The 14,456-nt window shown below is 40.0% G+C and overlaps 1 protein-coding gene across 1 annotated transcript in view; it reads right to left on the reverse strand.

The window, feature by feature from the left end:
* Positions 1-1,620: 1,620 nt before the first annotated feature.
* Positions 1,621-14,456, reverse strand: part of BANK1 (B cell scaffold protein with ankyrin repeats 1) — a 345,748-nt gene continuing 332,912 nt past the window's right edge. The window contains exon 14 of the mRNA XM_075543540.1: positions 1,621-1,697. Coding sequence (XP_075399655.1) covers positions 1,621-1,697 — 77 coding nt within the window. The remainder of the gene's footprint in view (positions 1,698-14,456) is intronic.

A 14,456-nucleotide genomic window follows, 5' to 3' on the forward strand; every position in this document is an offset into this window, starting at 1 on the left:
TTGGTATCAGACATATGGGCTAATAAAAGACTTGTGGACATGGTCTGGACTTGGCTGGGATACTTTTTCAATATTCAACTGCTCTTGTATGTAAAACTCTTTCTTATGCACATATGAGTATCTATGGATTTGTTTCTCTAGTCTACCCAGACTAATACACTCTGCTATAAGAAGAAGTATGTTAATTAGGATTGGAAAAAGGCTCATTAACATCCTCTGGTATAATAATCACATAACCTAACTTTCTGAAAGCTAAGAAGACTTGAAATACTTATTAATGAAAACAAAAGACTACAGACTTCAGTTTGGATAAAAACTTAGTACAAAGAAAACAAACCCTTTTGTTCCTGAATACTTCCTCCCCCAACCCCATGACCCAATTCTACCTTAGAAATCTGTCTAGACTGGAGGACACACATTGGTACAGAGAAGAGCTCCTGACCCATTGAAATGTGGGTGAAGGGAGACATCAGACAGTGTAAGATATGAAATAATAACAACAATTCATCAAGAATTCACGAGGGTGGCAGTGAAGGGAAAGAAGAGGAGCTTATACCAAGAGCTCAAGCAGAAAATGTTTTAAAAATGATGATGGTAACTTATGTACAAATATGCTTGATACAATTGATGTATGGAATGTTCTAAGAGCTATAAGAGCCCCCAATAAAGTTATTTTTTTAAAAAAGAAATCAAACCAGACCAATAGACAGCATTATGATAAATGGAGAAAAGATTGGAATTTGCAAGGAGTTTATTTTACTTAGATCCACAATCAACCCTAATAGAAACAGCAGTCAGGAAATCAAAGTCCATATTGCCTTTGGGAAATAGGTTGAACAAAAATTTATGTAGCATTAAAGTGCAAGGATTTTAAAGTGTTAAAGATCAAGGCTGTGAGGACTTAACTGTGCCTGATTGAAGTCATGTTAGTTTCAATTGGCTCGCTGCGTGCAAACTGTGGACAAGGAATAAGAAAAACTACAGAAAAATTGGTGCATTTAAATTATGCGGTTGTCAAAGAACATTGGACATTGAAAGTACTATGGGGTCTCAGAAGAACAATTACATCTGTGTTGGAAGACATGGAATGTTTCTTAGAAGCAAGGATGGAGACTTTATCGTAAGTATTTTGTACTTCTTATTGGAAGACACTGGTTTCTGGCAAAGGCTATCATGGATGGTAAAGGCGAGGGTCAACGACAAAGAGGCAAATCTTGGAAGAAACGGACTGGCACCGTGGCTGCAGCCCTGGGCTCAATGTTAAGGTCGGTGCAGGATCAGACGAGCTTCCTTCTGTTGCATGCAGGCTCTCTTTGAACGAGCACCAACCATGACATTGCACAGTGTGACGTAAACCGAATCACTGCTGAGATAACCCTTCCCCCAGCCCTCACCGCTATTGTGTCAACACCAGCTCCCATGGGACAGAGGAGAACTGCTTCTCCCGGTTCGGTTTCAAGGCTGAACATCTTTACTGGAGCAGAAAAGGTAAATAAAAAACACGATGCTAGAAATATGAAAGGACTTTAAACAGCTCTTAGGCAAAAGTAATTAAAAGTGTGAATGTTATTTCTCAACATAAACTTCATTAAGATCACTGCATTTTTGTAAGCAATGCTATCAGTCATTTAGGTCAACCGAAGGAACTGAGTCAATGAAATCTGACAATGTCTGAGCAGTCTTTTTCACATTCATGCCTGAAGAAAAATCAATGTCCTTCAAGACTTTTATCAAATTAGGAAAGAAAGGAATTCAAAAGGAGCCATCAGGACACAAATTAGATAGCCACAGATGTCTCTTAAAATTTTCATAAAATCCCCTTGTTTGATGAGAGGGCTAACCAGGAGCACTTTTGTAGAGAGCCCTATGGTAAAATTGTCCTGGGTGGTTTTCCACTAAACCTTTGAATAATTTTTCCAAAATATTCGGACAACGAGCACACATTATCGTTCTTTGAACCCATAGAAAGTCCATAACAGAGTGCCTTGGACTAGATGCTGTTCAACATTTCAAAGAGGGCTGGTGCAGCATATTTACCTAAGGCAGTGGGTTGACCTCTTGACTGCTGTTTTCATTAGCATTGATTGCGGATCCAAGCAAGACAAAACCCTAACAACAATTTATCATGCTGTTACCTATTGGCCCAGTTATGAAGATTGTGGTCCTCTTTACATTGAATCATAATCCATACTGAAGGCTTCAGTCCTGGGTCTTCATCAATGAGTGTTTCAACTCCTGATTTTCAGCAAGGAAGGTGGGGTTATTTGTATACCACAGGTTGTTAATAAGCCAATGCTCAGAGACTGGTGGGTTCCAGTTGCTTAGAGCTATCAGACTAACGCACAACCAATGAATCTACCAGGACTTACAGTTACTTTGTAAAACAAAAGCAACCAAAAGCATCAACCCTGAAGGATAGAGTAGAACTGAACATACTGAGTTTTCAAGACTATATTCTTCAGGGAAGTTGACTTCACCGCCTTCTCTATCAGAGCAGCTCATTCGTTTACGTTAGTGATCTTTGGGAGAGCGATGGAGGGCTTAATGACTCAGCTTGCTTACAAGGAGCTTTTTAATACAGTATAAGCCTTTTATCTTTGATTTTCTTTTTGAAGTATGATTAATATTTTTAAATATAGAAGTCTATTTAATAAATTTATCAGTTATTACGGTGTGTCTGGTATATGCTTTCTGCTTTTCTGTTTCTTTACCATCTCCCTTTTTGTTTCTGGATATTTACATTGGTATATCATTTTTGGTACCCTTTTCTTCTTTAGCGTTTGGATGTGTAAAGTTTATTTTATATTTTATTGGTGTTGAATTTCCCAACTGCTTTGCAGATGAGTTTGATTTTGGTCCACACACGGGTCCCTGGAGCGGGGGCATGCACTGGTCCGGTTTCAGCAGATCAGCATCGTCTCGCCCTCACTGAAATTGAGTCATTTGCTATTTATCATCTCACTTTTACTGTCATTTTTCTCTCACATTTGGCTCTTTTCACTCTTTTGTGTTATTGTTTTGGCATTTGAATTTATGATACCTGGACTATAGGTGAGCTTAATATTTTCAAATGTTATTACTCTATCAGGGCTAAAAGTTAAATCATTTTCTTATGACTAACATTTTGGGTAAAATGTATAATAGAAGTCATTCTGGGAGATAATCACAACCAGATGTGTTTTACAGTGGTTTCTCAGTCAGCTGCTTCCCCCCCCCCCTCCCTCTGTCTCTTTCTCTCTCTCTCTCCCATTCTCTATATCTTCAGGTACAATAAAATAAAATATATTCCATTTAATTGAATACAATTATTGAATAATGTCAAATACATAAAGTCACATAAGTACCGCAATTGAGATCTCATCACTTACAAAGGTCTTCCATGTCCCTTCATAATCACTTCCTTTCTCCTACCCCAATTCTCTAGGAACCGCTGATAATGTCTCTATTCTTGCAGGTTTGATTTTTTATACAAGACAATAGGTGTAAGTAGCCCTGGTAGTGCAGTGGTTAAGCACTGGTTTACAAAGTCAAAGATCAATGGTTTGAAATCCCCAGTGCCACCTTTCCAAAAAGATCAGATGATTTATTTCCAAAAGATAAAACCAAACCAAACAAGATCTAACCCAAAGCCTTGGTGTCAATTCCTGCATATAGAAGCACTGTATAAGAAACCCTAAACTCATTGCTATTAGTCAATGCCAACTCATAGTGACCCTATAAGACCCTATAAGACTGCCCCTGTGAATTTTCAAGACTGTAACTGCTAATGGAAGTAAACAAACAAACAAAAAACTCCCATATTTCTTCCACGTAGCAGCTGATGGTTTCAAACTGTTGACCTTTTAGATCACAGGCCAATGTGTAACCATTACACCACTAGGGATTTTAGAAACACTCTGGGGTGGCCCTATATTGGTTTCAAAAATATTTATGGGAGTAGACAATTGTATCGTTTTCCCTAAAAGAGGTTGTTGTGTCCAAACCACAACGGCAGACAGTTATTATGGAAAGACAAATAAAATATTTTCCACTGAAACAAAAAATAGAAGTGGTAACAGTAGGAAACAGCAGGAAATCATGAGAGCAGAAAAACAAGGTAGTCATATCAAACATTCTCACCCATTTCAGGAATATAATGTCTACAAATTAATCACAAAACACCAAGCAACCCAACAAAAACATAGGTGGTCTTGGAAAGACATTTGACCAAAGAGGCTATTCGAGTGTGAAACAAGCACATGATATAATGTTCACCAACACGAGTCAGTTTAGGGTGCTGCCAGGAAGTACTATCTCACCCTCTTAAGAATGACAATGATAAAAAAAACGACAACAGGTGTTGACAGAGTTGTGAAAAAATGGAGACTCATTCATTGCAGGCAAGGGTTTGAAAATGTAAAAATACTGTGAAAACAGGTTGGCAAAATATTGGGCTTAGAACTTCCATATTAACCAGCATTCTCAATCCTAAGGCTATACTCAGAAAGCATGAAAGCATGATCTCATGCAGATAATTGTACAGTAATTTATATTGTACCACATTTCACAAGAACCCATTTGAATTATGGTGGTGTAAAATAAGATTACATATTCCATGAACAGCCAGAAGAACAAATAAATCTGTTTTGTAAGAAGTACAGCCAGGATGCTAATTTAAAGCAAAGATGGCCACAGTTCCTCTTACTTACTTTGGACATGTTATCCACAGGAACCACTCCGTGAAGGATGCCATGCTAGGACGGTCAACAAAAGAGAAGAACACAGTCAACAAAAATATTGACAATGATTTCAGCAATGGGCTCAAACATAGACATGTTTGTGAGGACGAAGCAGGACAGAGCACTATGTCATGTTACACCTAAAGTCTGCATGTATTTGAATCATCTTGACCATACCTAATAAGAGACCCTTATAGTATACACAGTTCCTGGAATTTTTCTACCTATCTGTAGGTTGTTTTCTCACCTTTAAAATAAAATCATTTGAAAAAATCCTTTCATTAAAAAAATAATTTAATTTGCATGAAGTCTGTATATGTTTTTTTGCTTGTGCTTTTATTATATCTTATAATCCATTGTGAAAATCTGGGTGCATGGCCTTGCCTACACAGCCTACATTTTCCACCGAAACTTTTACATTGTATGGCTTAGGTTTCCACATTTAACTCTTTGCTCTATTTTAATTGATTTTTGTATATGGTGTGAGGCATGGATTCTCTTTCACTTTTCTGCATTTAGAAATGCAATTTTTTCAGTACCATTTATTGAAGAGATTATTTCCTCTGCAAATACACTAGGCACTCTTGTGGAAAATCAGGTGACCATTGATGTGTGGATTCATTTCTAGACTTTTAAATATATATCAATAGTCTTTATGTCATTTATTGTGCCAGCATCAGGCTATTTTAATTACCATGGCTCAGGAGCCCTGGTGGTTCAGTTCTTAAATGCTTGGCTACTAATAAAAAGAATAGTGGTTCGAATCCACAAGGTACCTCATGGGAGAAACTTGTAGCAATCTGTGTTCACCCACGTATATGACCTTGGAAACCCGAGGTGGCAGTTCTGCTCTATCTTATAAGGTCGCTAAGTTGGAGTCCACTGGACAGCAATGGTTGTGATTTATGTTTGGTAGACTATGCTTTGGAGACAGTCTATTGGGAATTCCCCTCGGCTGCAGGAAGAACGTAGTGAGTCCACGATACCAACTACTATTGCTGACTTCAGAATCGTTCCACATGAACTTGATCTGAAGATTGTAAAATTTCTGGTACAATTGTGCATTGCTAGAGAATCTGTGCTCACTAGATTTGCACCAGCAAAATGTGTGCGCTCTGCTCCTGCCACTTTCGTCTGTTAACTCTCAATTTAAGGTTTATATGAGGCACATGATCATCAAAAATAAAACCCCCAAACCATTTGTCCAGGGAGTCTTGGAAATGAAATTTTAGCTTGCTCATTTCTGCAGGACAAGTAGGTACATTACACACTCTTCAGAAGAGAGATTCAGCAGGGCTTCATGTTGGAGAAGAGCCAGAGTATAATGATTTTCCTGACATTTTTACATCAGATTTAGTATAATCAAATATGCTCTGATACTTGAACAGAGAAAAATGATTTATGAGTTTATTTACATATATAGTTCCTGGTATATACTTGGAAATACTCGAATTCTGCTTCCTCCCGTGAAGTGTGACCTCACACACCAATAGCTCAGTAAGCACAGAAAGCTGTCTGGATGGAGAAATTGGGGTTACACGTGAACTCCAATTGGAAGCAGCTGACTTACCCTGCTTGGTGAAATGGAAAATGCAGGGACATTTCATTTGAGAAACATGTTGAAGTGTTTTTAGAAGTGAGGGAGTTATTTATGAATCTAAATCCATTAGTATAGTGAATTGTAGGCCTTACTGTTACAACATGTTCACATTTTATTTCTTACTGACCTTTTAAAGATAGTATATTTTTTGGTTGGCCACATAATTCACAAGATTTGCTTTTCACGTGGATGTTTTCTTTTTATTTATTTATTTTAGTTTTTATCATTTTATTGGGAACTCTTATAGACGTCATAACATTTCAGTGCAATCCCACCAAGCATTATTGCACAATTGTGACCACAATCAGTGTCAAAACTCTTTCTCCTTGAACACCTTGATATCAGCTCCGCTTTATACTCTCTCCCACCCCCAACACCCCAGGGACCCTTTCAATTTATTTATTTAATTTTTTTGTGTCAAATATTAACACCATCCACTATCTCCTTTCACATCCAATTCTGTTGTCACTCCTCTTGAGTGGGGTTATATGGTCATCCACGCAGTCAGGTTCCCCACTCAGCCCCTCCTCCCCACCGCTGCACCACCCCCGCCCACTCACTTCTTTCGTACCCTCAGGTCTGTAATTCTGAGGTCTGGGGTGGAAGGGGATGTGAGCGTGGGCAGTTTGATCTCCTTGCTGCCATCAACTCAGGATGCCCTCAGAAACGACCTCAGCTCGGTCTCCACAGCCAGGAGAAGACAAGAGCTGGGCGCCGGGTCTCCCGCCTGCTCTGGGTCTCAGCCAGCAGCCACATCCTCTCAGCTTTCGGATCTTAGAGCAAGCAGACTGAGTTGAGGGCATGGGTATTTTCTTTTGGCTATTATTTTGATTATTTCAGATCTGCCGTTTTCTATTGGTCTCTCTTTTAAAAAAATATTTGATGATCTCTTTTTGGGACTGTGTCCTCATGGAGAATGTGACATTCACGTTGCTGGACTAATTGAGATGGTACGTACACAACCTATGCGGGGATACAGGTTGTTTACCTCTGCTCTTTTCCTTTGTAACTCTCTCTCTCCTCTCTCCTCTCCTCTCCTCTCCTCTCCTCTCCTCTCCTCTCCTCTCCTCTCCTCTCTCTCTCTCTCTCTCTCTCTCTCTCTCTCTCTCTCTCTTTTCTCCACCCTTCCTTCTTGTGGAAATTCTCCCTTCCTTCCCGCATGTCCTTCCTCCTTATAAAAATTGCTTAAATCAGTTGCCTTCAGGATGTTCTGTTTCCTCTGCCAGTGATGCTCCTTCTGCTTGCCTCTCTAGAAACAAAACAAAAATGTGTTTCTAAAGTTAAACCAGATAAGGTTTTGTTTCTTTCGTAAAGGATACCAAGGGTGACGTGCTTTCTCCCACTTGGTGTAAGATGTTGATATTCAAAGAACTCTACAGTAATCATTTTTATTTCTTAAGCTGAGGTTGGTCGCCTGCCTGTTTTTGTTCATTTGTAAAGGGAAGCGCATCTTTGAACAGATTGGGAAGTTAGAAAATATGTAGACTTTTAGAAAGACAAAACATTTTGTCTTTTTGCTCATATTTTTGGTAGAGGAGTTCAAGGCTGATCTAAAGCTCTCAATGAGCCTCATATTTCCGTTCCTTTGAGGCTTATTAGGCAGGTTTTGATGCCCAAATCATGCAGTCTTCAAGTGAGTTCCGTGGTTTCCTCCGTGTTTGTGTTTCCCCTGCTCATAGCTACCAGCTGTGCCTTGTGTGGGCAGGATCTGGGGACAGAGCGCCCCCCTGCTCTGGGCTGGCACTGTCTGCGTCCTCCAGTGCAGATGGCCCACAGTGGAGAGGCAAGCACTTTCTTTGCTTTTTCCTCCCACACTTTTCTCTCATGGAAATTCATCCTCAACACCTGCCACACTGCCTCCATTCTTCCTGCCAACACAAAGTTTACATGAAAGTGAGGCAAATGGATAATATGAAAGGATTAACCCAAGCAGAGAAGGGAGGCATGTAAAAACAACAACAAAAAAGCTGGGTGAATCAATGCTTGAAAAACACCCACTGAAAAGAGAACAGAATTGATTCTAAAAGATCTTGCCATGTATAAATATAAAGTCCTGGGTAGGTCTTAATGAATGCTTCATTTGACAGTCACGAACACATGTATATTATAAGCTTTTGGTGCATTCCAACCTCTGAAGCTAAAGTTAACCAAATGAAATTAACTTCTGAGTATACACTCAACTCTCTCACTAGGTGTTGTAAGCCACAAAGCCTGGTAGCACAGCCTTACTTATGCCTCCTGTTGCTAGGAGGCTCCCCGATGGCATGGTGCATTACCACTTGAGCTGCTAAATAGAAGGCCAATAGTTTTAACCTATCAACCACTCTGTAGGAGAACATATTAGGCTGTCTACTCCCATAAAGATCTACAGCCCCAGAAGCCCACAGGGGCTGTTCCACCCTGTCCTATAGGGTCACTCTGAGTAACCATCACCAGGCTGGTGGCGCACTGGAGTAAGTATTGACCTGCAAGCTGGCAGTTCAATCCCATCAGCCACTCTGTGGAAAAAAATATTCCTAGGGGACATTCCCGACTTTTAACAATTTTTTCCCCACGTTCCGCGGCGTTTAAAAAAAATCCCAATTTTTGGAAAGAATACACGACAAGCTAAGGTATACAGTTTTCGGCTGCCATGTGGCTATCGCCAGGATATGAGTTTTATCAATGATGTCCCGCTGGTGTCCCGCTTTACCAATGTTACAATCTGGTCACCTTACATAAAGGGAATTGATGGCAGTGAGATTCCTTATTTCGTTTTGGCTAGTATGGATAACTGTTCTCAACAAATATTCTTAGGTCAATGCCTAAATGTACTAGAAGAGGCCTTACTTATGACTTCTTCTCAAGTGTTAATTAGATATATTTAGTTTGAGCTAAAAAAAAGATATAAGGAATGTAGTAGTGTGGTAGTTACATAATCTGGTGTCAATATGGGACTTGAGAGGATTAAGAGTGAAGGGGTGGAGTCTAGCTTGTTAATCAAGATATAGCCAATGAGACCTCTGTGTGGGCCTGGCCTCCTGAGAATTCTGGGAACTCCTGTTTTTTACCCTTTGGAGGCGGAGAGAATATCTCTTTGCTCACTTCCTGTGAGACATCCCTGAGGAGAAGCCACATGGACCTACCCTGATGTAGCCCTGGGAACTGGTGAAGCCACATGGAGACCCCTGCCAGCACTGAGATGCTTCTACTGCCATTGGATCCAAAAGACTTTCCACCCACTGGCCTGTGATCCTCCTGCATTCGGTATCATTGCATGTATTGCATGAGACTGAAAAGGACTTTACTGACCGGTATTGGACATATGGGCTAATAATGTTGGACTTATGGACTAGAGCTGGACTGGGTTGGGATGCTTTCTTAATGTCCAATACCCCTTTATATAACACTCTGTCTCATACACATATGAGTTTCTATGGATTTGTTTCTCTCATCTACCTGGACAAAACACAAGTAGGAAGGAAACACCAAGGGAGAGTCCCCAGACATGGTTATAGAGAAACAAACATTTAGAAAATGAATTTAACATCGGGGCTAGTATATTCTTTTAGAGGAGCTCTAGTATGTAACGAGTTATGAACTGGGACTCAAACGACAGAGTCAGTGGCTCGTCTCCCACACTCTCGCTCTGTGGGAGAAAGATGAGTCTTCCTAGTCCTTGGAAAGATGTACAGTCCTGCACAGTCACAGGGGCAGTTCTACTTTGCCCAGCGGGGTTATATCAGTCAGTATTGACTCATGGCAGTGAGTTTTAGATGCTTTGAGAGACGTGATAATTATCACTTTGATTCCTCATTAAGATTTTTTAGTTATCATTTTGTTTCCTAGTAAGGTTAAACAAAAAACTTATTGAGTTATTTAATTAGTTATTTTTCACAGGTCTTCCAGGAAGCAGGCAGCATGGTGGGTTTAGACTTGGGAGAGATTTATTAAAAAAAATAATCCCACCACCATCGAGTCAATGCTGACTCATAACAACACTAGAGGGCAAGGTCGAACTGCTCCTGGGGGTTTCCCAGAATGTCACTCTTTACAGTAATAGAAAGCCCTGTTTTTCTTCAAAGTCTGCTGACCTAGAGGATTTCACCACTACACCACCAGAGTGAGCTATTTATTGGGCAAGGACTAGCCTTCGTCAGAGTTATGCATGTCCGGCATCTGTGAAAAGACAGGGAAAGACGAACAATTAGTTGGAAGAGTCTAAGACTGTAAAGCTGCTCTCAGGCAGGAGTGGTGAGGCTGTTTGCCTGCCAAAGCAGAGGGTGTGCATGAGAGGAAGCCTCAGCTCATTGCACTTCCATGTTGCTCAGGACACATGGAACGAGCACGTCCACAGTGTGAATGCAGACGTGGATCCCTAACATGGGAGATAAGAAGGCTGACAGCTCATCCTTCTCCTTGCAATCAGTTCTTTCTTGCAGAGACTTAGGAGAAGTGCATCTCTGGGGCTAGCTGACCATTATTGCGTATGACAACTATTTGAACTCAAGTAACTTTATATACTTTGCCATTCATTTTTGCCAGTGGTGGTTTTTATGTTCCTGTATTGAAGTCTGACAAATTGGAAAACATTCCATCATACCTCATCCATTGATTGATCTGTGATTAGTTCCTAGACACAGATATCTCTGCTCATTTATTCTGTCTACTTCCATGAGATGAGTGAAGATCTTACAAAAGATCTGCCTCGCAGGTATGGCTCTTCTCAGGTACATAGCTGATATTGTGTAAGATAGCTTATAGTAGTGCATATATATTTTTAAAGAATGCGTTTCTTAAGCCTTTCACTAAGATGTTGCCACATTTGCAAGGAAGTCCACTCTTTAAGCTCAGAGGAGTTCCGGAAATGTGATTGCATACCTGAAGCCTTTTGGGAGGACACCTGGTAAAAGATGATTGATGCGCTTGTCAGCGCACAAGCCCAAGCTCTCCCTCCCAAGACGGTGATGCCAACATTCTAGTTTCCGTATAATCGCATCACGAGGCAGTGTCTGAAGCTCACAGACTTAGCTCTAAGTCTAAGCACATCCTTGGACCAGCAGGTCCGAGGGCGATGCTCAGCCTGCAGACAACTCCACAGTTTCATCTGCTTCTCCACAACGTGAAACAGGAAACCTGCACAGCAGGGCAGAGACAAGGTGCCCTCAAGTGACCCCTGGGCTTTGCTCACATTTTCCACTTAGGGCTCACCAAGGCAACGTGTTTTCCCTCTGAGAGGGAAGAACTGTGCAAGGGCACCAGGAAGGTTACTTTGAACATGAAATGTTACACCTAAATATTAAAAAAAATAAAACGATGCCTTTCATGGTGTCTTGAAGCAAATGGAGTGAAGAAGCTGAATTTGGAATGGCTGCTTTAAACAGTCCCTTCCATCCTTAATTTGTTTAAGGTAATGGACATAAAGGCATGCGTGTGTGTGTGTGTGCGTGTGTGTGTAGAATTCCGTCTCAAGTCCACTAAGTCAAGCCTTCCATTGATTGTCCTCATTTGGATAGACACCCCTTAAAGATTTCCTGTTCTTTGCACAGTAGTAAAGATGCTTTCCACGGTAGATACCCTCAGTCAGTGTGCAAAAAAATTACTTATTTTCACACATTACATTAAAAAAATAAGTCAAGATGATTCGTATCCTTACACTTAGAGTTGGGAAAACCGTAAGTAATACAGAATGCTTGTATTCAGTCCAAGAGGCTGGTGTTAATTCCGCTTTTGAAGAAGGCCCTGTGTGGTGCAGAGAGTTGAGCGTTGGGTGTGCAAATGAAAGGCTGGCTGTTTGAACACCCCCAGAGATATCTTGGAATAAAGCCCTGGTGCTCTGTTTCTGAAAGGCCACGGCTATGAAATCCCAAGGGAGCACAGTGGAATTATACAACACGAGGTAGCCATGGTTGGAGTCAGCTTGATGACAATCTGTTAATTCTCTTTTGGAATATAGAATTTGAATAGTTGCCACTGTTCCTAGTTTTTAGCCACATGGCCCCTAAATGGGACCACACTAAAGTGTATTCCATGGGCATCATACCTCTCTGTTTTCTCTAGTGCACAGGTGAAACAGTTTGTCACGACAATGTGTCGAGTTGTTGCCCAGGGCAAACATCTGCTGTTGTAACAATTCTGGGCCTGATAACACATTCCCTGACAAATGGCTGTGGACATCTGTTCAGTACTGCACTGAGAGAACGTGCGCAGGTTTACTCAGACATCCTGTTAATAGGAAGGAACATAATGTAGTGCTATGTCCACAAGAGTCAATACTTGAGAGTCTCTATTCCAATTACTACCCCAGGCAACCATTGAGCATGCTTCTTAGTTGCCCATCTGGCATTAAGAATACACAATTTCTGTTATAAAACCCAGAAGTGGAAAGGCATTTCTGGAACTCAGTAGATATAATGGGAGAAATAATACCACTAAGGTAATAGCCCAGTAGTTCTAGGTAAACCTAAGCTATTTACTTGAAATTGTATTCCCTAATGGAGTCAGTAAAACAATGCTAGAAAAATTAAATTGATTCTTTACAACAGCACACGTACAAGTAGGTCCTCATTTGCCTTTGTTCCCAAATCTCTAAATTGAGGCCATATTTTACTCTATGTAGTTTGCTGTTCTCCTTTTGGCACGTTGGTGGGATAGTACATATTTAAAGATTGGTATTTTGGAACTCTGCAAACCACAGAAGTGTTTTTGCTAGGAGAAGTTATTTCTGTTACTTGCCTTCTTTACTTACAAGTTGACTATAACACATCATGAAGTTTATGCTCTATATAAATTGCTTTAATTATGTTGGGCTTATGTAACTTCTGCTTGGTATAGACTAAATGTTTGCAAAAATTTTTTCCTTCAAACTCTAGAAGTGTTGAATGTCACAGTAAAGAAAACAACTGTATTTAAATAAAAAATTATTTTTACTGGTTATACTTAAGGCTATGTCACCAGGATGATTCCATTTGCACTTTTAGTAATTAAGTGAGAACAGGCAGTATTTCTAATCGAAGCAATCCCAGATGGCAAGGGTAATTCTTAGACTTCCAGTTTACCAACATAAGCATCTTTCCTACCCGTTCCTCTGTGCCATGGAAACAAACATGGCCCAGATGCCATGATAAATGTGTGGGATTCATCCTATAGTCTTGTGGGAACATTTGTCCTGGCCAACTCTAATTTAAGACCAAGAAATGCCTTCAGCTGTCTCCTTCCAGTTGCTAAATCAAATAGCAGGCCCAGAAAGAAATTCGAGGAATTTTTAAATGTCTGAGGCATTGATATTTAATGAAAGTTCCAGTGAATTATAAAAACAACCACATGAGACCTAGAACACACATTTCGTTTATTCAATTTGACTTTGTTAAGCAATCTACAACAAAACTAAAATCTAACTATATCTCACTTTAGTTGCACTGCCTGCTGTCTCGTCAACTGACAGGATAGTTGCACAGGGTGTGCATATCCTACTGTCTAGTGGGTCTCCCCAGCCCTTTGGTTGAATTCCCTTCCACTTTGCCCATCTGAGTAGTTCACAGCGCATCGACTATGAGAAGAGTAGAACAGGAGAAGCATCGCACTCACTCACTTTATTTGGTGATAATGTTATTGTGAAGCTCCCCACCAGCTAACTATTGTGTTGTTAAATAGTATCTAATTCTTTGTTAAGGAATCAATTTGTTTTGGTAAATATTTATAAAGTGCTATAAATGATACAAGGGACATTTTTTACCATGAGTAGATAGCAAGATTTATAAAGGTTGAAAGAATATAATATATAAAATATAGGATATAAAATAATATAATTAAAATAAAATAGACTATATATAGAAAATAATACACCAATACTATCCAGGGAGTCCCACTCTGCCCAGTTCTTGCTATTCATTTGCAGGTTTGTATGTACCAGTTGATTCCTTCTTCTACATCTACTGTATGTTAATTTAGAGTTTGGTGTCAAAAACATAAGACCTGAGTTATCTTGGAAAGAATCTCCGGATTGCAGATATACGTAAGTTTTTGAGATCAGCATGCCTATTCATAATTGTAGAGAGTAATTCTATGTTATTGTTAGCTTTTTTTGAGGCGGATATTTTTCAGACTAGGCTGTTGGACTGCCTATAGGCACAGAAACAACCCTAATTATTTTAGCAAAA

Source organism: Tenrec ecaudatus, chromosome 3, assembly GCF_050624435.1.
Source record: "Tenrec ecaudatus isolate mTenEca1 chromosome 3, mTenEca1.hap1, whole genome shotgun sequence".
Lineage (NCBI taxonomy): Eukaryota > Metazoa > Chordata > Mammalia > Afrosoricida > Tenrecidae > Tenrec > Tenrec ecaudatus.